Source organism: Coturnix japonica, chromosome 1 (assembly GCF_001577835.2).
Source record: "Coturnix japonica isolate 7356 chromosome 1, Coturnix japonica 2.1, whole genome shotgun sequence".
NCBI classification, from domain to species: Eukaryota; Metazoa; Chordata; class Aves; order Galliformes; family Phasianidae; genus Coturnix; species Coturnix japonica.
The window spans coordinates 49,224,678-49,243,987 of record NC_029516.1 but is presented as its reverse complement, the minus strand read 5'-3'; the positions used below and the strand labels follow the sequence as shown (position 1 = coordinate 49,243,987).

General features: G+C 40.9%; 1 protein-coding gene, 1 long non-coding RNA gene and 1 other non-coding gene across 4 annotated transcripts in view; 1 reads left to right on the top strand and 2 right to left on the bottom strand.

Annotated features, from left to right (window-relative positions):
* Positions 1–2,397: 2,397 nt before the first annotated feature.
* LOC107314616 lies at positions 2,398–3,039 on the bottom strand. The gene is made up of 2 exons (XR_001555524.2): positions 2,697–3,039; positions 2,398–2,573 (listed from the first exon to the last, which is right to left on the bottom strand). It is a non-coding gene; the product is annotated as an uncharacterized LOC107314616 (long non-coding RNA).
* Positions 3,040–4,033: 994 nt separating this feature from the next.
* Positions 4,034–19,310, top strand: part of POLR3B (RNA polymerase III subunit B) — a 58,145-nt gene continuing 42,868 nt past the window's right edge. The window contains exons 1-12 of one of the 2 annotated variants that reach the window (XM_015864043.2): positions 4,034–4,166; positions 4,477–4,509; positions 5,184–5,240; positions 5,323–5,387; positions 5,871–5,946; positions 7,404–7,504; positions 8,661–8,752; positions 9,866–9,983; positions 10,946–11,054; positions 16,307–16,429; positions 17,102–17,218; positions 18,833–18,967. In XM_015864043.2, coding sequence (XP_015719529.1) covers positions 4,095–4,166; positions 4,477–4,509; positions 5,184–5,240; positions 5,323–5,387; positions 5,871–5,946; positions 7,404–7,504; positions 8,661–8,752; positions 9,866–9,983; positions 10,946–11,054; positions 16,307–16,429; positions 17,102–17,218; positions 18,833–18,967 — 1,098 coding nt within the window. In that variant the 5' untranslated portion in view covers positions 4,034–4,094. The remainder of the gene's footprint in view (positions 4,167–4,476; positions 4,510–5,183; positions 5,241–5,322; positions 5,388–5,870; positions 5,947–7,403; positions 7,505–8,660; positions 8,753–9,865; positions 9,984–10,945; positions 11,055–16,306; positions 16,430–17,101; positions 17,219–18,832; positions 18,968–19,310) is intronic. The other variant, XM_015864050.2, reaches the window with a different exon arrangement.
* Positions 17,384–17,519, bottom strand: LOC116652797. The gene has a single exon (XR_004306017.1). It is a non-coding gene; the product is annotated as a U12 minor spliceosomal RNA (small nuclear RNA).

Here is a 19,310-nt window from a genome sequence, read left to right as displayed (position 1 = left end):
CCTCAGGGTGTTGACCTGACCCTGGAAGTTCCTCGTGTCCCAGCTCTCACCCCATTGCCATCCAGCTCACCTTTGCTGCTGTGCATGTGCCCTGTGGGGCTCCAGCTGCCTGAGCCAGGCAGGCCATGGAAATGCAGGTGATGGCTGTAGGGATGGGCACTGAGAGCCACTGCTAGCAGTGCCCAAAGCACAGCCCAACATCCAAGACAAATGCTCACTCCATCTCCACTGTCATCAATTTATAAGCAATGAGCCAATAATGTTCCAATTATAAACTTTTATTAATTGTAGCGGGTAAAACAAAAAGGCAATTCAGCGCTGGGTGACAGGGGGATTATCATTCCTCCAACTGCCGCGCCGTCCAGTCCCTTGCAACTTCTTTTGTAAGGTCCATCCCGAGTGTATTGTCCTTTAATTGGTCGGTCGTGATCGTGCCACTTGGTGTGTCGTTCCTTGGTTGGTCCTTCCGTGACTTTGTATCCATCGGGGCGCGCTTTGCCTGTAACTATGCAGAGTACAAATCTACCCATAAAATTAGAGTGTTCTGCAACCCTTGTGGCCTCCATATTCCACCATCACATCCCGGTCCTAATGAACAAGCACTCCACCACAATGCTACCACATCCCGGTCTTAATGAGCAAACATTTTATCACAGTCCCCCCTTTTCTTTTATTGTACTATTTTGTTTTGCTCATTAAACCGTTTTAGTTCTTGTCGACTCCATTCTAAGACGTCTTCTTCTAGTTCCCCATCAAGGGGTTCATATCTTTCTCTAATTACCATTAGGTGGGCTGCCTCTAGCCTGTTCTTAACGATAACGATTAGTCTATTTAAAATACAGGGTCCAAAGGTCAAACCTAATATTATCATAATAACTGGTCCCATTATTGTGGATAATAATGTAGTGAACCAGGAGGAACCATTAAACCAACTCTCATACCAACTTCTTTGAGACTCCTGGGCTCTTTTCTTTGTTCCAATTGTTTTCTTAATTCAGCCATTGTGTCTACTGCTACCCCCATTTGGTCTACGTAAGTGCAGCATTGCTCTTTGAGAGCCACGCATAATCCTCCTTGCTGTAAGAGGAGGAAATCCAATCCCCTTCTATTTTGTAAACACTACTTCTGAGGACCGACGTGAAGATGGCTCGTTGTTCTGTACTCTGTGCCCCAACCCTCATTAATGAGACTTAATATTATTATCAATTGAGCTAGTTTTAGATAGGCAGTTTTCCCACTGCAGTAGTGAGTCTTTAATTGTTCGGGGAGTTATTTCCAGTCTTGGGTATCTTCTGGATCCTAAATCTTTGATTCATTCATAATGGAGCAGACCCCTCCACATGTTTTATCTCCTCTGCCTCGCCCATCGACTCGGTTGCCTCGAGCCATGGGGTGTATAATCTTCTCGGCAGCAAGAGTATTCTTCAGGAGGGGCTGGTTTTGCTTCCCTTTTAAGTGGGTCTTTGGGGTACTGCACCCTATTCTTTTTCCCACTGGTTATACACTTAAGTGATGCTGGTAAGGATCCAAATTCACCCCCAGGTTTACCCCCTTCTATTAAAATTTCCACGGCCACTCTGAAGGCTAATAACCAATTTTGTGTATCCTGTTTTCCAGTGGGTCCACTACCTTTCTAAAACAATCCCAACAGTTGCATTCACAATAGTCAAAATATTCCCTCTACATTTAATCTATACTGATACGTTTATACAATCATTGTTAATTCATGTTCTCATTTTCCTTGACGGAGGGTTTCGTGACAGTTTTACTTTCAAATCACCCGCTGGACTAGTGATCTCCATTCGTGATTTTGTACTGGACCCTTAACACGACTAGCATGTGTCCATCCTTTTTCAGCAGTTCTGATGGCAGTATTGGTAGTCAATAATACCAGATAGGGACCTTCCCAGCGAGGCTGCAGTGTGGTTTCTCTCCAGGTCTTTATCAGAACCCAATCTCCAGGCTTTATTCGATGGAGGGTAATGTCCAGAGGGGGTCTTTGAGTCAATTGTCCCTTTTTCCACAATTCCTGTTTATACTTCATTAATTCCGTGATATAAGCTTGAATGTTCTTATCTAACACCCCCGGGTGATCTTTAGGGGTTCCCGCATCATATGGCATTCCGTATAACATTTCGAAGGGAGATATTCTATGTCAGCCCCGGCTGGGCCCTAAGGTTTAAGGGCAAGGGGAATGCATTTATCCATGAGAGCTTAGTTTCTAGTGTTAATTTGGCCAATTGCTTTTTTAGTTCCCCATTCATTCTCTCTACTCGCCCTGAACTCTGTGGGTGCCAGGGAGTATGTTCTTCCCATTTTATTCCCAAGGCTTCAGCTATATTTCTAGTGATTCTTGATGTAAAGTGTGGTCCTTGATCTGATCTATTACTTCTGTTACCCCATACCTAGGGATGATTTGTTCGAGTAATATTTTTGTTACTACCTGAGCTGTTGCTTTAGTTGTGGGGAATGCCTCTACATAATGTGTGAGGTGGTCTATTATGACTAATACATATTTATATCTTCCTACTTTAGGAAATTCGGTAAAGTCAATTTGGACTCTAGAAAATGGCCTAGTGGCCAAGGGTCTTCCCCCCATAGGCAGTTTTCTTTGTACGGCTCTGTTTATCTTTAAGCACGTAATACATCCTTGAGTAATATGTCTAGCTAAATTATGTAGGCCTATACACATGTACTTAGTGGCAAAATGATCTATTAAAGCTTGGCTTCCCCAGTGGGTCCGTTCGTGCAACTGGGTCAGCACCTGAGATGCTATTGACTTAGGCAGTACCTCTCTCCCGTCAGCTAAATACCACCTCCCTTCTGTGTTTTTAGTTATTCCCATTTGATTCAGTTTTTGTTCTTCCTTCGGTGTAAACGAAGGGGCCTCATCATGTGTCAATTCTTCCTGCCTCTCCTGCCTCAGGACCAATTCCCTGAGGGCAGCTTGCTTAGCTTCTAGGTCTGCTGCATTATTTCCTCTAGTCTTGTAATCGGTCCCCTGTTGGTGTCCTCTAAGGTGTACCACCGCTATCTTTTTGGTTTCGTAGGCCACTAAGAGTTGCTTTATTAATTCTTGATGTATTAAGTTCCTTGGAATTTATCAATCCCCTTTCTTCCCAAATCTTCCCAAAGGTATGTATTACCCAGCTAAACATATATTGGAATCGGTATAGATAGTGCCCTCTTTTCCCTGTAATCTTTTTAGTGCCTGTAAAACAGCATACAGCTCGCAAGCTTGAGCTGACCAAGTGTTACTCAAGGGTCCTGATTCCAATACCCGGAGGGTCTTTCCATCTACTATTGCATCCACGCCTTGCACACGCGCTCAGCAGGAGTCCAGGCATGAGAATGACTGAGCCAGGCTGTGCCTGTGCTGAAAGCTGAGCAGTGAGGGTGCCTCTGACACGGAGCATCGCTTGGTGACATCTCAGCCTGTAGCTCAGTGATGTCACTGACCAGCACTCAGCCACAGTGGTTTCCTGTCTCCTTTGCAGTATTCCTTTTCCTGGAGGCAGGAGACCTCTACCCCCACTAGCATTGGACCTGCGATTTGGCAGATGAGAGGCTCCTCAACAGCTCCCCCTGGTTTGGGAGGCTGTAGCGGACCCCAGCCACTAGTTGTCCTTTATTTGTCTAGGCTGCCTGCTCTCAACCAGGTGACAGGTGATCACCCCCACCTGTCACACAGACCCTAGCCCATACGCAGACCTCTCACCTGAGCACGTGTAGCCATGGAATTACAGAGTCTACAACATTGCCGTTGTATGGAAAGTACTGACCCATCAGTGTGAGGAGAAAACTGTGTGGACCCATCACCCAGGTTTGCGAACCTGAAATAAATAAGCGTTGTCTCTATTGTGCATGTGATGAGTGACTTGTTGCACATCGGGTGGCATCTGAAAAGAACGAGCGGGGCATTCAAGCGAGGCATGACTTGTTTGGGACGTTTGAGCGCTCGGAACAAGCCTTCAGCAGGGCGAGGCCGGGCCGCCTCGGAACTGTCCGTGCCCGGAACGTTAGTGCTCCGTGCGGAGGAGCAGGGGACGCGTTTGATTGTGGCACCACGTCCCTTATCGCCGGGTCCGGGTGGAATGGAGGAACTGGCGGCGGAGTTGGGCGCCCTGACGGCGGAGCAGGCGGCGGCCCCCGTGAACACGGTGGAGGTGAGGGCAGCGGCGTGGAGCACGGCGTGGAGCACGGCGTGGGGCATGGGGTGGTGGTTCTGCGGCAGTAGGGAACCCTGCAGGCGTCTGGGTGCTGCCCTGGGTCGGTGCTGCACAGCACGTGTGGCTGCTGAGTTGGTCCCAGTCATCCCTTAGGGGGGTTTCTGCTCGTCTGAGCTGACTTTGGGCAGTGTTTGATTCTTTTCTAAATGACGCGAAATGCAGCTGCTGTCACAAACCTTTATCAGCTGTCACAGATGTTCGGTCACCTTGTGGAAACCAACTTTTCCACTGTGTGTTTTGGTTGCAGGAGAAATGGAGGCTCCTACCCGCGTTCCTGAAGGTCAGTGCGATGCACCGCCCCGGGCGGGAACACCCCGAGCCCTTTGTGCTTCACAGTGTGTGTGGTGCAGTGCCGGCAGGTTGTTTAGGCTCCCATTGCACCACAAGGCCCTCCCCGTGGTCTTTATATCAACTCCCTATGGACGCTGCTGTTGAGTCTGCAGTTGTCCTTGTTGCGTTCTGCAGAGGCTGCAGTGTAAGGTTATCTCTGCTCACAACTATCAGAGGTTGGTTGAGCTCAGAAATTGCTTAATTTCAGTGTTACTCTCATAATCTGGTATGAGGTGAAGGCACAGCGTGCAGTCCCTGCAGCCTTTATTTTGTGGCAGCCTAGTAAGTGTGATCCTTGCAGGAAAACAGGGTTCTGTTGGTTTTATGATACTGCATATGAGCAACTGCTCTCTCTTCCTACCTAGAAATCAGATTTATTGTGAGAGTCTGTCCTGTCCTTCTGTGGCTGTTCCCTTCCTTATTGACTTCCTTGACACCCCACTTGTCTGCTCTCACTGACTTAGTGTGGAACCAGACAGATTGCCCAGGCAGCTCTAAGATATTTGTCCACTGAAAAAATGTAACAGTGGTTCAAAAGTGCTTATAAATGCTTATATTTCAATCTCTACCTTATTTCAGTGTTGTTAAAGCTGATGCTATTTGCTGCATACATGTATTTTCCAGGTGAAAGGACTTGTGAAGCAGCACATAGACTCATTCAACTATTTTATCAATGTGGAGGTATGTTTTCTTAGTGGGAAGGGACTGGCTGTTAGGAGTCAGATAAAAAGAAATGGTTCAGTTCTTCTTTTCTTTTTTTCAGATAAAGAAGATCATGAAAGCCAATGAAAAAGTGACAAGTGACGCTGATCCAATGTGGTACTTGAAGTAAGTATAAGGCTGGTTTTCCTAATGAGAATAGCTTGCATACAGTCACATGAGTTTGTTAGTGACTGTGAAGTGTTTACAAGCATCAGCCTGAGCATAAATGGAGCAAAGCTCTTGCATACTTTCCTCTCACTTGGACCACATACACATGGGTGCTTAAAGAATAGTCCTCATAAGTAGACTTAACTCTGTTGTTAACAGTGCCTTATGTCACTATCTTTCTGTAACTTAGCAGTTTCAGGTGAAGGAAATCTGTTTCCCTTCTTGCAAAGGTAATGTGGGTTTGTTTTTGTATGTGCAGCTTAAGTTTTAACTAAAACACTGTTCAAATACAGCAGGTTACTTTGGGATGAATCATTGCTAATTGTTAATCAACCTTCTTTCCCATGAAAGCAAATTCATTTTCTACTTATTGTAGAACTCCTTTTCCTTCAAGTTGCCTGAAAGACATTTGGCTCGTTTTGAGGTTGTTTTGTGTTACAGATACCTCAACATCTATGTGGGTACTCCAGATGTGGAAGAAAGTTTCAATGTGACACGACCTGTATCGCCTCATGAGGTACTGATATTTGTGTCTGTGAGGGGTTATTTGTTTGACCTTAGTAATGCCTTGGATAATTGCTGCATCTGATTTTACTTCAGGCACATGCATGCCTTGTTTCATGATACAACACATGCTACCATGCTTGTAAAAAGAAGCCTCATATTTAAACATGGCATAGTAAATCTTCCTTCTATTATTGCTCTGACGTGTGTTGTATTCAGTGTTTCATGGCAGCTACATTTTACGCTGTAGATCACTTCAGACCCAATCTTCTTTGGAAATACATCTCTTACAGCTTTTAAGTCTAAGTCAGATAGAGAGCAAACACATAACCTTTGAGCAGTTAGAAGTTGAAAATATTTTTCCCCATGTAATGTATGTGGTACACTTCCGACTTTCACAGAGATGTTCTGTGGTTGGGAGAGCTGCTGTAAAAAAGCCCTCTGCTGGTTGTTGTAACATTAAATCAGTGCATTTAAACGTGCACAAAATGAGATGAGAAAGATTCTCCATATGTGAATGAAATTGCACGTGAGAAATTGTGGCTAACAACTCAGGCCTAAGAATGCAGTAATCAAAATTCTTGTCTTGTGTTGTAAAGCAAGGTGATTGTACAAGCACAATGAAGGCAAAATAAATGCTTCAGGGAGCATATTCACCCTGAATTTGGAATAATCAACTCTTGTATCTCAAATCTTCTCACCGACGCTTATTGCTAGACATTGTTTATTTTTTCTTTCAGTGGGTTATAGTATGTTTTATGTGGACAAAGCACACACAAGGAATGCTGAAGCCTTGTTTTCCTCAGATAATACTGAGTGATCTAACTCTCCTTCTCACACAGTTCTTTTGTGAGTTTTGTCAACTGTTTGTACAGATGAATTTGAAGTAATTAGAAATGAATATGTTCTCAATTACTTTTAAATCCAACAAAGTTGCCAGGAGCACAGTGGGATCCCATTTCCTACAAGTCATAGTTTTATATTTGCTTGTACACATCAGTATTTTATTACTAGAGAAATTGTGGAGAGAAGTGGTAGCCAGTTTGCAGTGATTCTTGAGGCATGTTTTTCCCTACAGATACATCCTCAATGCACAGTACTATCTTAATTCCCTTATACTAAAGCATAATCAGTACACAGAAAAGCTGTATGGAACCGTAAGTTCAACCATCTGGATCCTGATAAATCTGCAGTTCTGGAGATCAAAGGTATAAAATGTGCAATGAGGTAACAAATATCCTTGTGTCATTTGCTCTGTTGTGTTCTTGAGATGCGGTAGACCTTATCTTACATGAAGATACAGAATAATACCTTAAGAGTTAGCAACAGTCATACAGCAAGTCTGAGGAGAGCAGACCAGAAGGATCGGTGTCGCAGTGATTGAGTCTTGAGCAAGAGAGAGACAGAGAGAACATGGGGTGTGTTGAGACAGTGTTCAGCCACCTGACCATAGGACTGTTCTGTTTTTAGTGCCGCCTGAGAGACATGACTTACTCTGCCCCTATTACAGTGGACATTGAATATACCCGAGGTAGCCAGAGGATCATCCGCAATGCATTACCCATTGGCAGGTAAGATATCAAACTTCTGGTACTTGTTTTTGTTTGCTGCTGTGTTGAGAAAAGTTTGCACTGCAAAATAAATGCAGGTTAACCTTGCTTCCTTCTTAAGAGACAACACACAAATCTTGATGAGTAGCTGTACACAATGTGGTTGATCGGTTCCATTATAAAATCTTATTTTGCAAAGGTTTTTGGAAATTTGTTTCCTTCCAAAGAAGGTTATTTATTAGAATTGGTATAAAGATGAATGTTGTCTGTGTTTGTATTGATATAAAAATAGACGAAACTATATGAAAGAATAGCAGAGCTGCAAGTGACATTTATTGCAAAATGGAAATAATTGTGTTTACTTGGTAGCCAAAGGTGTTTTGTTCAGTCTTTCATACAGAAAAAACATAGAGAAGTCTGTGGGAGCAGAGGGTGAAATGAGTAAAGCAAGCTCTGGTTCTCCCAGATGAGAACTTATTTATTATTAGAGTCAAGGCAAGGTGCTGGAGAAATGATGACTGTCATTTACTGGTGATATTTTTCTATCAACTATCAAATGACTTGAGGGTATTAATATTGTGAAGAACATTTGACTTCATAAAGAAATAATAACGTGTGTGAGAAAGACAAGCTCTTAACCATACATGAAAAAGCAAAATAGCTGGCAGTTACAGCACAACTCCATTTAAAGGGAATGAAGATGTCTTTTGTAGATGCGATTTTTAAAGAGCAACCCAATGTCACTGGTTACTGACATTGTTTAATATGTGACTGTACCAAAGCTGGAATATTGGCAGGAAATAGAAGGTGGGTGCTTAAGAATCTGCAATTCCTGTAGTAAGTATCCATCCCATTTGTCAATAGAACATGATACACAATAATGCAGTTAGAACCCTGTGCTTCTGTAGCTATTTTAACTGTTTATTAATCCAAGTCATTTTTTAAAAGCACATCTAAATTTGAGTTATTTGTTTATATGTAAATTTGAGTAATTATGTTGTGGTGTATGCAATAGGTAAAGGAAACTGCAAACAAGCAGGTATTCTCCATTAAAAAATAAAACTATGTCCTAAGTCTGTGAAATAAGGCTGGATTAAAGAAAAGCTTGTTGTTTGTATTTTGCTTATGTTCCAGGTGCCTTAAGCATGTCTCTTCTGTAACTTTGATTTTCTTGCAGAATGCCTATCATGCTGCGTAGCTCCAATTGTGTTCTTACTGGAAAGACTCCAGCAGAATTTGCGAAACTTAATGAATGCCCTTTAGACCCAGGTACATTTCCATTCAAGTTCTTTTTGAGCAGATGAATACCCCGTTGGTATGTACCAACAGTACCACAGTGAAGTTGTTGTGGGAACTTGTCAAATGTAAACCTGTAACTAAGAGAAATCGTCAGGCTTTTGAAAATAGCAGCAGGGGATGTTTGTGTTTGCAGATGGTGCTCTGGAAGTTTGAAGAAGTTGAGATGTGCATGTAACATTGTACAGGTTTATATCATACGGGAATAGTAATGGAGTTAGTTTATGGCATTGAAATGGATCAGGGAAGAGGGGAGTAAAATAGTATTCTCCAGAGCAGGAACTCTCATTTACTATGTTCTGTGAAGTGAGAATAGGGAATTATATGATAACTTTTAATATGGAGAGAGGAGGTGAAGGGTTCTAACAAGCAAGGTCTTGACTTCTAATATACTGCTTTTGAAGCACATAGTGAATCGTGCTTGCTTATGATGGGAGAACACAGTGACAAACTGTGCTGTGCTGGAGGATCATTAATTGACAGCTACAATTTAAGACAGGAATCAAACATTGCTTATGTGCATCTTCCTTAGGTTGTCTTAGCTGCAACATTGAAATACGTTTTTAAAAGTAATACAAAAGAAATTTCTTCCTGGAGTGCTTGAGAGTGCAAGTGAGTAAATTATGGAAGACTTACTGTTTGAATTTGATAATGAGCATCTGAAATGGACAGTTCTCTTTTGATGTCTTTGTGATATAATCTTCTGGCAGGCAATAATGTAAAATCAATTCTATAACATCCTTAAATAAACATGGTTACTTTAGAGGTTTGAGGGTGGTTGTTTTTTTCAACTTTACAGTGTTAAGCTTGACTGAGAGTTCTCTCTGGCCACTTTTATTCTCTCCAGCCACTTCCCAAACACATTCTTAGGCTAGATTTGAACCTAGCAAAAGTTCAGTTTGTCTAATGGAATGTTTTCCTAGAAATCATAGCTTTTAGACAGTTCATTCTTTACTTCTTTAAGAGAAAAGTTTTGTCCTTTATATACTCACTGTTTACTATTAATTTATATTCAAATGCATATTGAAAGAGGTGAATAAGGTGCAGGGATACTGATATGCAAAATCTTTCTTTTCTTTTGAATAGGTGGCTATTTCATTGTTAAAGGTGTAGAGAAAGTCATCCTTATCCAAGAGCAGTTATCCAAAAACAGAATAATTGTGGAAGCTGATAGAAAAGGCACAGTGGGCGCTTCTGTTACCAGGTATGGTAGATGCCTGCAATCACATGAAGAAGATAAAAATGATCATTTAAACATTAGTTGTCGTAGTTGAAGTAGCTGTGTAGTTTTCTTTCTAAAATAGCTTAATGCTATCAAATGCTGTCATCTTGTATGGTTAGACATCAATCCTAAAATCTACTAGGATAGCAGTCCTATGAAAATGAGTAGGAGTTGCTCATATGCTTCAATACTCATCCCAGAGTAGGAAAAGCAGCTTTCAGTTTTTAATGTCACAAGTTGAACCTTATAACTGATGATGTATGACTTCCATTTCATAGCAAGTAACACGAAGTCACTGCATTGGAAATAAGATACAACTTTTTGTCTGACTGTCTCAATCAAATTGTTGTTGAAACTTCAAAGGCAGTTGAGAAGGAAACAAAATGTTTTTAAACTTCAGAAGTTACTGAAAATTTAAAAGTAGTCTAAATCCAACCTTTCCTCCTCTGCTGAGTTTTATTTATCTTTTTTTGCCCCTTGGTTTTGTTTTTAAGCTGCCTGCTGCTATAGTATGGTGATTGTCACTGTTTGATGTTAGGACTATTTTACCTTTTCTCAGAGGCTTCCCACATCCCTCCTAAATGAGGTTAAAAGAACAACTGGAAATCTGTTATCTTGTTAATGCCACAGTATGTGTGCACAGACTGACCTTGCTTGGTTACATCAATTAGGTGATAAAGCCCCATACACAGATGGTCTTGAAAAGTGTGGGCTTCTGCATGCATAAGCTGAATACTGGTGTTCCACATCACAGATGATTATAGCCTGCCATCTTGGAGCTAAAGGATAGGATCTGGCAGTTGTCACGTAATTTTTCAAGGAGAAAAACACGATGCTAATTCAGCTAAACGATTTCTCAGGGTTGCTAAGTTTTATGTAGAAGATTCTTGAGTGTCAGTGCAAACTTTATGTTCCACATAATATGTTTGGTTTTTTAACTTCAGTTCCACTCATGAGAAGAAGAGCAGAACAAACATGGTTGTGAAACAAGGAAGATTTTACCTGAGGCATAACACATTGTCAGAAGATATTCCTATTGCTATCATCTTTAAGGTAACACAACTCTTGGTTTGAAAAAATACATATCCATGCTATAGTCAAAAACAAAGATCGACTGCAGCTCTCAAAAGTTAATATGTATGGAGGGACATGGCATGGCTGAGAAAAAGAAAGAAAGCTTTTTATTCTCCTGGGATGTCATCTATGTTGTCCAGTGCAAGAAGAAAAGCACTGCTGTTTTCAGTAAGGAGAACATTGCTCTGCCAAGACAAACACTTGCTACCCCTTCTTACTTTGTAAAGTCTCCGACTGCAGTCATGTTGTTGCAGAAAGTTGTAAAGGTTTTCTTTTTTTTTTTTTTTTTGATGTTTTATAATGAACTCTGTTGCAAACTTACGTTAAGGATTTCCATTTCTGGTTTTGTTCTCCCCAGAACCTATGAACTGCAGAGGTACTCAAAATCTTTTGATTTTAGATGCAGTGACATGACATAGCCATGAACTGGGCATATGTAACTTCCAGTCATAACCATAAAGACAACTGGTAGCTTTTGGGGAGGCCCTGTGGTTCTTAGACCTAGTCTTAAATCCTTTAAGATGACTAGAGTGGCTTGTATTACTTGGCAAGAGACTCATGGAGTCTCACAGCCTTCAGGATCTCTAGTTCAGGTATGCTCTCTTCAGTGCTGTGAATGTAGACAGGTATGATAGTTTTAAAGAGGTCCCTGGTGGGACCGATGAAAAGACTTGATTCAGTCCAAGAACTGGGGTGAATATGGAGTATTTGGCCTGCCAATTGAGCTGGTGACAGTATCATGCTATGGCCCTCATTGCCTGTGAAACCACCAGAACTATCTTATTTTCCTCACTGCTTTTCACTTTCATTTTGATTCACTCAAGGATGCCTACTGCTGGAGGGAAACTGAGGGCCATCCCTCTGGATTCACCAGCCAGCAGAAGCATCTTCTGTGCCTCTTTTACTGTCCTCACTTATAGTGCTTCATAGCAAACAAGTGCCAGAGGAAATATATTGCCAGCAGAGGTCAGCACTCGCTCACATCTTCCATAAAGTTCCTGCCAGCAATGCCGTGTGCCGAAGTTTGCAGCTACAGGCTTTGTATTACCACAGCTCTGAGTTGTAGGAATCGGCTCCTTTGTAGGAAGTGCTTTAGGTTTGGTTCTAGAAAGTACCTAGATAATTGGCTTTAGATGTGGGAAGCAAATGTCTTCTGACTGTTGATGCTAATCACTTGAAGTGGTTAGAGAAGATCATCTGGTCTCTGTGACCAGTGTTGAAAGAGGTTGAGAGACCAAATGTGGGGAGAAATGCACATAAGAATGTCAGAATTAAATTCACAATTTTTCTGTTACAGGAAGGTGTTAATGTAGCCCATAATCCATTTGCTCAAGCACCAAACAGCTGGGTTCTGCTGTCACTAACAGACTTTTATTACATTTTGTCACGCCCTGCTGGTATAGATAAATACCTGACCACAGGCACAAGTAACTGCTCAGAGTTATTAAGTCTGAGGAGGTGGTGGGTTGGTCTGTGGGTTTTCTGTTTTCTTTTTAGCAGCATTATACAGTCTGTTTCATCACGTTCCAACAATGCAAACTATAGTTTTGCCTATATATATATATAGGCATATATATATATATATATAAACCTGCCTTTATATATCTTTTAAATTCTAGATAAATGTTGCATATTTGTTTAAATTTATTTATTAAATAAGGGTTGCAGTTGTTGGGCATTCTCAGCAGTAGTGCTTTTCACAGCCTTATGTCTGTTTGGTCCAGCAGGGAATTAGGTGCGCCCCTTTTGACTGTTCTGACTGTTCCATTCTTGACTAGTGCTTAATGTATTCATGAGTCATCATTCTCCTTACTATTCCTTTTAATAACATGTGAACTTGAGACATCTTCCTTCCACTGCTGTTGATTCTCCAGCTAATAACTAAGAATCCCAGTAGTCTGTTGAATTAATTATTAAGGAGACAACACCTTCTAATTTATTTTTTTTCTTGGTCACTGCGGTAACGTGGATATAACTTTATTTTATTTAACTACTAAAAGTCAAGTTACAAAGACTCTAGCCCTGAAATTAGACAGATACTAACCAAAGGATCCCTTGTAGCCTCAGCTCACCCACAGCAGTGATTTGCTCAGGGAGTTTGTTGGAAAAACCAAGAGAGTGATTCTTTTCGGTAGAAAGGGCACAGTGCGTGGATCTTACTTGTTACCAGTAAGTATTCCTTCTGTAACAGAGATTATATCACAGTGTACATCTGCAAGAGCTGAAGATAAGTTGCATACACAGTCTTAGGTCTGAAGTTTTGATTGCCTGTGCCGCAACCGCAAAGTGGAGGTAATAACATCCCTTAGATGTTTTCATCTGAGAGCGAGGGATGTGAAGTAAAGAGCATTACAGGTACTAATGACCAACAGAGCTGAGGTCTAAAACTCAAAAAAATGCTTGTTTTAAGTAGAATCTGAGATCACTTTCCTGTCTAAGGCATGACTCATGGATACATCTTGACGACGTTTTATGGCAAAGCCTGAACATATGGTTGATGGTTGGACTGGATGATGTTTGTGGTCTTTTCCAACCTTAATGATTGCATGATTCTGTTAATGTTGTTCCCACCTTTCCTTTCACGAGGAAGGAAGCTGTATGGGGATTGCTAACTCACAGCCTGAACCAATGATTGAGTACTTGGTGAAGGGACACAGAGAGCCCTGTTACCACAGGTGAAAGCAGTTCAGAAAGATTGGAACTGGGTTCCCTAATCCTCAATTAGAGGCTGACTCTATAAAGTGAACAATTTTGTCCCCCAAAATATGTATCTGCCAAGATTTTCAAACTCCTCGTAGTAGAAAGCATTAGACAAAAGTAACTTGCTTACTGAATGAGGTTGCTTTATTAATATACACATTCAATCGGAACAATATTTAGGAAGTTTGTTGTTCCCGTTTTGAAAAACATCAGGTTACAGGTGAGATACTGCTGCCATTTTTGCAGGGAATTAGAGCTGTTTTAAGGTAAAGACTATATTTGGTTTGGATGTATGGCCTGGTTGGGTTAGGTTCTGAGGGCTGAAGTAAACAAAGGTTGTGTTCTGTACTAAAGCCATCTAGGGAAGGAAGAGAGTTATATGTAGCTGAATTATATGTTACAAGTTGCTGGATGAATTATCTTGAGGTTGTAAGGAGATGCTCTAAGACCTGCAGCAAAAGATGTAAACAGTAGGTCGAGTTTCATATTAAAACAAAAAGGAATGTGTTAGCCTTGGAGCTGTTAAGATGCAACCCTGGAGGAACAGCTGAGTGGTGGTCTTGCTGGACCCACAGAATTATGAGTTCCCATGGCTACGGTTTCATAGCTCGTATCTTTTGAATTATGAAAGCTCCAGACCAATTCTGTCTGTGATGTCAACCTTGAACCTCCCTGACATCTTTTTAATCCAGTCATCTGCCTGTCTCCATTCTGTAATTTAGCCTGATGGACTGCAGAACTACATTCTAGGCAAGTGCCATGGAAACGCCTAGACATCATCATTAAGACACAAGCTGGGGGAGGAAGAACTGGGCTCTCACTCTTTCATGCACACTTTATCGTGTGTACGAGTGTGTGTATCCACACATACACACACAGACTTTGTGCAACAGGATCCTCCCCAGTCCTAGGAAGCAGTTGACCCTACTTGGAGCACTTTATCCCACTTGAACCCAGAATAATATGAGTATTGTTAATGTTTGCTTTGACTTCTATTGCATCCATTGACTACTAGCCTTCCAACCATGCTCTTCATCAGCTTGTTGCCATCTCCTTTCTAATCCTGTCACTGCTCTTTCTAAGTCATCCCTTTGCAGCACGTCCCTTCTCACTGTCTCCCACTTTCCTGTAAAATGATTCTTTTGCAACATTGCTTTCCTAACAACAACAAACGAGAAAACTTCTGGCTAACTGTGCTTTAATTGATTCTGTCATATCACACAGACAGATTCTGGTTCTGAGAAGCACCTTGAGATAAGTGGTATGACTGCCTAGTGGGAATGAACTAGGATGAACCACTCTTAGCTGGTGCAGTTAATTGTCTTGATTTGGCACTCAAATTTGTCTGAGATAATGCAGTAGTGACCTGTGCTTTGCATCAAAACTGAACCATTCTCACACTTTTAATGGGTTGTGCTATTTTTGTGCTGCTTTTAATTTCTATTAAATCACAAGGTGAAGAGACAATGTTCTAAGTTAAAGGGACTTCAACCTTCATGTCAAGAAAGAAAGATGAAAAAAGAAAAAGCTGGGTACTTCACCACTGGGGCAGCAGTTCTGCAGAGGGAGAGCATTAGGTAGACATTAGGCAAAGTAACACCCCATGAAGGCAAAAAGAAGGAAAGGTATTTGTGCATCTTTGAGGAAAATACAGCTTTTTGGGACACTGCCAGTTTTTAATGAAAACCAGAATGCAGAGTCTACATAGGCCATTATTTACAATGGTCTTTGTGGCTGGCAGTTTGAAGAACAATATGAATGCAAACGTAACTTCCTCCCAAACTTCTGAGAAACGTATTATAAGTCAACCAGAAGAGGTTTAGTGAGATTATTCTGTTTCTTGATATGGCAGAACTCCAGACAAATGTGTGAAGGCAGGGAGCTTTAGCACCATCTGGAATCCACAAAGGCCTTCACTGCTGGCTGCCACCTTGAAACACTTACTGATAGAGAGATTTTTTTAAACCTGTTAAGCGCTTTCTTAGTTTATTAAGCTTTTTCTGCGGTATAAAGCCTAACAAGGTGTCCAAGGATCACCAAAATAATAGAATGGCTTTCAAGTGGAACTGTGTAGTGAAGTCATCTTCTAAATGCAAAGAGCTGCAGGAGAGGTATATGGTAAAAATAGTTCTCAAATAGAACGTGCTGTATCACAGACAATGGCATTTGTGAAACTGCTTGTGGTAAGAGGCCATGTGTAGTCTTTTAAGTAATTTCACCTTCCTTTGTTATAGATTCTGAATTGGTTTTGGTTTTACACATGTAGGATTGTTATTTATTTTCCTTAAAAGAAGTGTGGAATTTAACTCCTGTCTAAAGAGAGTGTGTGTGTGTTCCTGCTGCTTATCAAGATTTCCATTTTGGGTTCTTCCATAGCTAGAATATATACTGCCAGTGCCAGATGGCACAGTTTCTGAGGGAAGAACTAGCTCTTGCTTAGTAGTAATGCAGACAATACCAAATTAGCATAAGCAAATGTCAGTGAGTAAACATAAAGCATGTTCTGTTTCTGTCTTTTCTTCTTTTCCCAGGCCATGGGTGTTGAAAGTGACCAAGAGATTGTACAGATGATTGGCACAGAGGAACACGTGATGGCTGCATTTGCTCCTAGTCTGGAAGAATGCCAAAAAGCTCAAATTTTTACACAGATGCAGGTGCATCTTTTCATGTTGCTCATAGCCATAAAATCTAAAAATGATGATGTTGACTGCTTTGCTCTGTCAGCAGTCCACGTTGGTTTTTTGCAGATAGTTTAAGCAGAGAACTTTTAAGGCAGCAGGCCCTGTCAGAAAATGCTTTGCTGTGAACTGCTTAACTGAAAGGAAGCAAAGTCAATAAATTCTTCTTTTTCAGAAGCCTAGGATTATGTTGTAAGGCATGTGGTAAATAGTGACATCCTTAAGTTCAGAGTGCACCCCACTGTTTTATGGGGTTTAGATGTTTATGTTTAGATGAAACTCAGTGAGTACACAAAAGAACTGGAGATGAAAATGTCTGATGAGATAAACTAGATGTCTTTGGCATTTACACAACCTTTTCTCTTACATCTCCAATCCCCACTGTTGTAGCAATCATAATCTTTCAACACTTCCAATTCCAGATGTCATCAGCGTAAGATAGGCAACATGTACACTTAATCATAATCATGTCCAGTTCTTGAGATTTTTTTATTAGCATTGTTTATGTAATTTAGTATTTTCCACCTTGCTTGAAGTTTGTCTTGTCTGTAGCTTGTGGGTTCGCACTGATTACGGAATGCAAAGGTCTGTATGTCTTTATAAGTTACAGCTCTGGTATTAACTGAAGTTAATTGCTTCATTTGACAGGCATTGAAGTACATTGGAAACAAAGTACGAAGGCAAAGGATGTGGGGAGGCCCAAAGAAAACAAAGATGGAAGAAGCACGAGAGCTGCTAGCATCAACTATTCTGACCCATGTTCTTGTATGTAATGTTTTCCTTACCTGAGGTAGATTTGTGTGGCTATTTTTAGAGTAATAGTAATAGTAATAGTCTCGTGAGGGTTGGAAGGGACCTTAGTCCCTTCGAGTCCAACTCCCGTGATTCGAGCCTCTGTGCTGCAGAGCGGCACTTCTACCACTTGCGCCACAGGGGGGATTCGAACCCCTGGCCCTGGTGTTGCAAGGCGGCATTCCTGCCACTGCGCCACCAGGGCACACAACAGCAGTGAGGACCCGGGCGTCACCCCGGTTGGTTATTTTCCTTATTCATAAGTTTAAGGCATTAGAGATTTGGTAATTTCTTTCTTTGTTCTGTAATGGCGTCTGTATGTCTGTAATGATACAGCACCTGAAAACTTGTCACACAAAGAACTGCAGGCTGTGTTGTTCTAGAGCTCAGCAGACTTCTAATAAAATCATACAGCTAGGGAGAGAAAACCCAGAAGTGATGTGAGATTTAAGATGCTTTTAGAGTCCTTTAGATGGTAATATTCTGTTAAGTCAGTGTTCAGCCTCTGTTATTCTCTTGCCTTACTTTAGTACACAGTGGGATAGGAGCAACTTCGATGCTAGCTGGGATTTAAAAGAAAAAAAGCAAAGCAAAAAACCACCAAATATGCAAAATATTCACAATGGAAAATATTCACTTAAGGAAAATATGAATGTATTATTTTTTCAGTCTTTTTAAAAGGTGATGGCCAGAAATGTTGTCGGTTGCATTGGCATTGGTCCTTTTGAAAACAAAACAGGAACTGATAGTCTTACAGGAGCTGACCAGGATGCAGTAATGACAAGTTATGAATGAATCTCTCTCTCATCTTCTTCACAGAAATGTTTCTATAATGCAAGAGCTTTAAGTTTTATCCTGGTTAGTGTTGAGAATAAGACAGGTGGGCTTCTGGAAAGTGTGATTTCAGTCAAGAGAGAAGTACAGATTTGGTTTATGTGGTCATCAGAATATGAAATAAGACAGCTGCAAAACTCTGTGAGAGCAACGTGCTAGAGTTTGAAAATGAGCAATAAAAAAGCCTGATACTTATCACAGGTTAACGAGATTTTGACTGTGAAAAGAAAAACTGTTCTATATGGAAAAATCAATACAATTTGTGTGGAAGAGCTTTGTTGGTATGGAAGAAATGTCTTTGTTTTGTTGTTGAGATAAAGTAAATCATCCTCAAACTGAAGAAAAATACTTTAACTGAGTTAAAAATAATCTGTTTATGAAATGCTGAGCCATTAAATTATTTATCATCATAGGACATTGTTCCATATGGGCAGACACTGTCAGCTGTTAGTTCAGCATCTTATCCATACAGCTTATGCCTGTATTCTGATGTGCTTTCCATATATCTTTTCCAGTGATGCCAATATATGTAGGTTGCTCTGAAAGTAATGCCTCCTATTTATTTCCATGGAAACTACGACAGATAGAAAGAGTGCAATAACAGTACTTCATAGAGAACCTTCTCACCTACAGAACATAATTTTGTAATCCTTTTGTCCAGCCAGATTACGTTGTGTTTTAAATTGGTGTCTGAGTCAAAACTAAGGAGTTGGTCCTGAAACATCAGTTTGTTCTTCATTTGTTTCATTACAGGTCAAGGAATTCAATTTCCGTGCCAAATGCATATATACAGCAGTAATGGTGCGCAGAGTGATTCTGGCTCAAGGAGAAAATAAAGTAGATGACAGAGACTACTATGGAAATAAACGTTTGGAGTTGGCAGGGCAGGTAGGTTTTTACTTCAGAGCTAAGGCTCTTTTGGGTTTTGTTAGCACCTGTTTTTAATAGATGCATAATAAGGGACATCCTTGCTTTCTCAATTGAAGCATTTTCCTCTGATTTTATTTTCATTAGCTTTTCTGTATTTACTCATAGATATGTTGTTTGGACTAAGAAACTGTATCCTGACTTGTCTTCTACCCCTCCAAGAATTGAAAAGGCAAAACAGTGTAAATTCTGCTTCAGTTCTACTTCCATTGTACCTTTGTTAGTGCCAAGACCTCCATCCTCCCCCTTACAGAAGCAGTGTGATGAGAGAACCTATGTATTAAGCCTGGGCTGAGCCACTGTG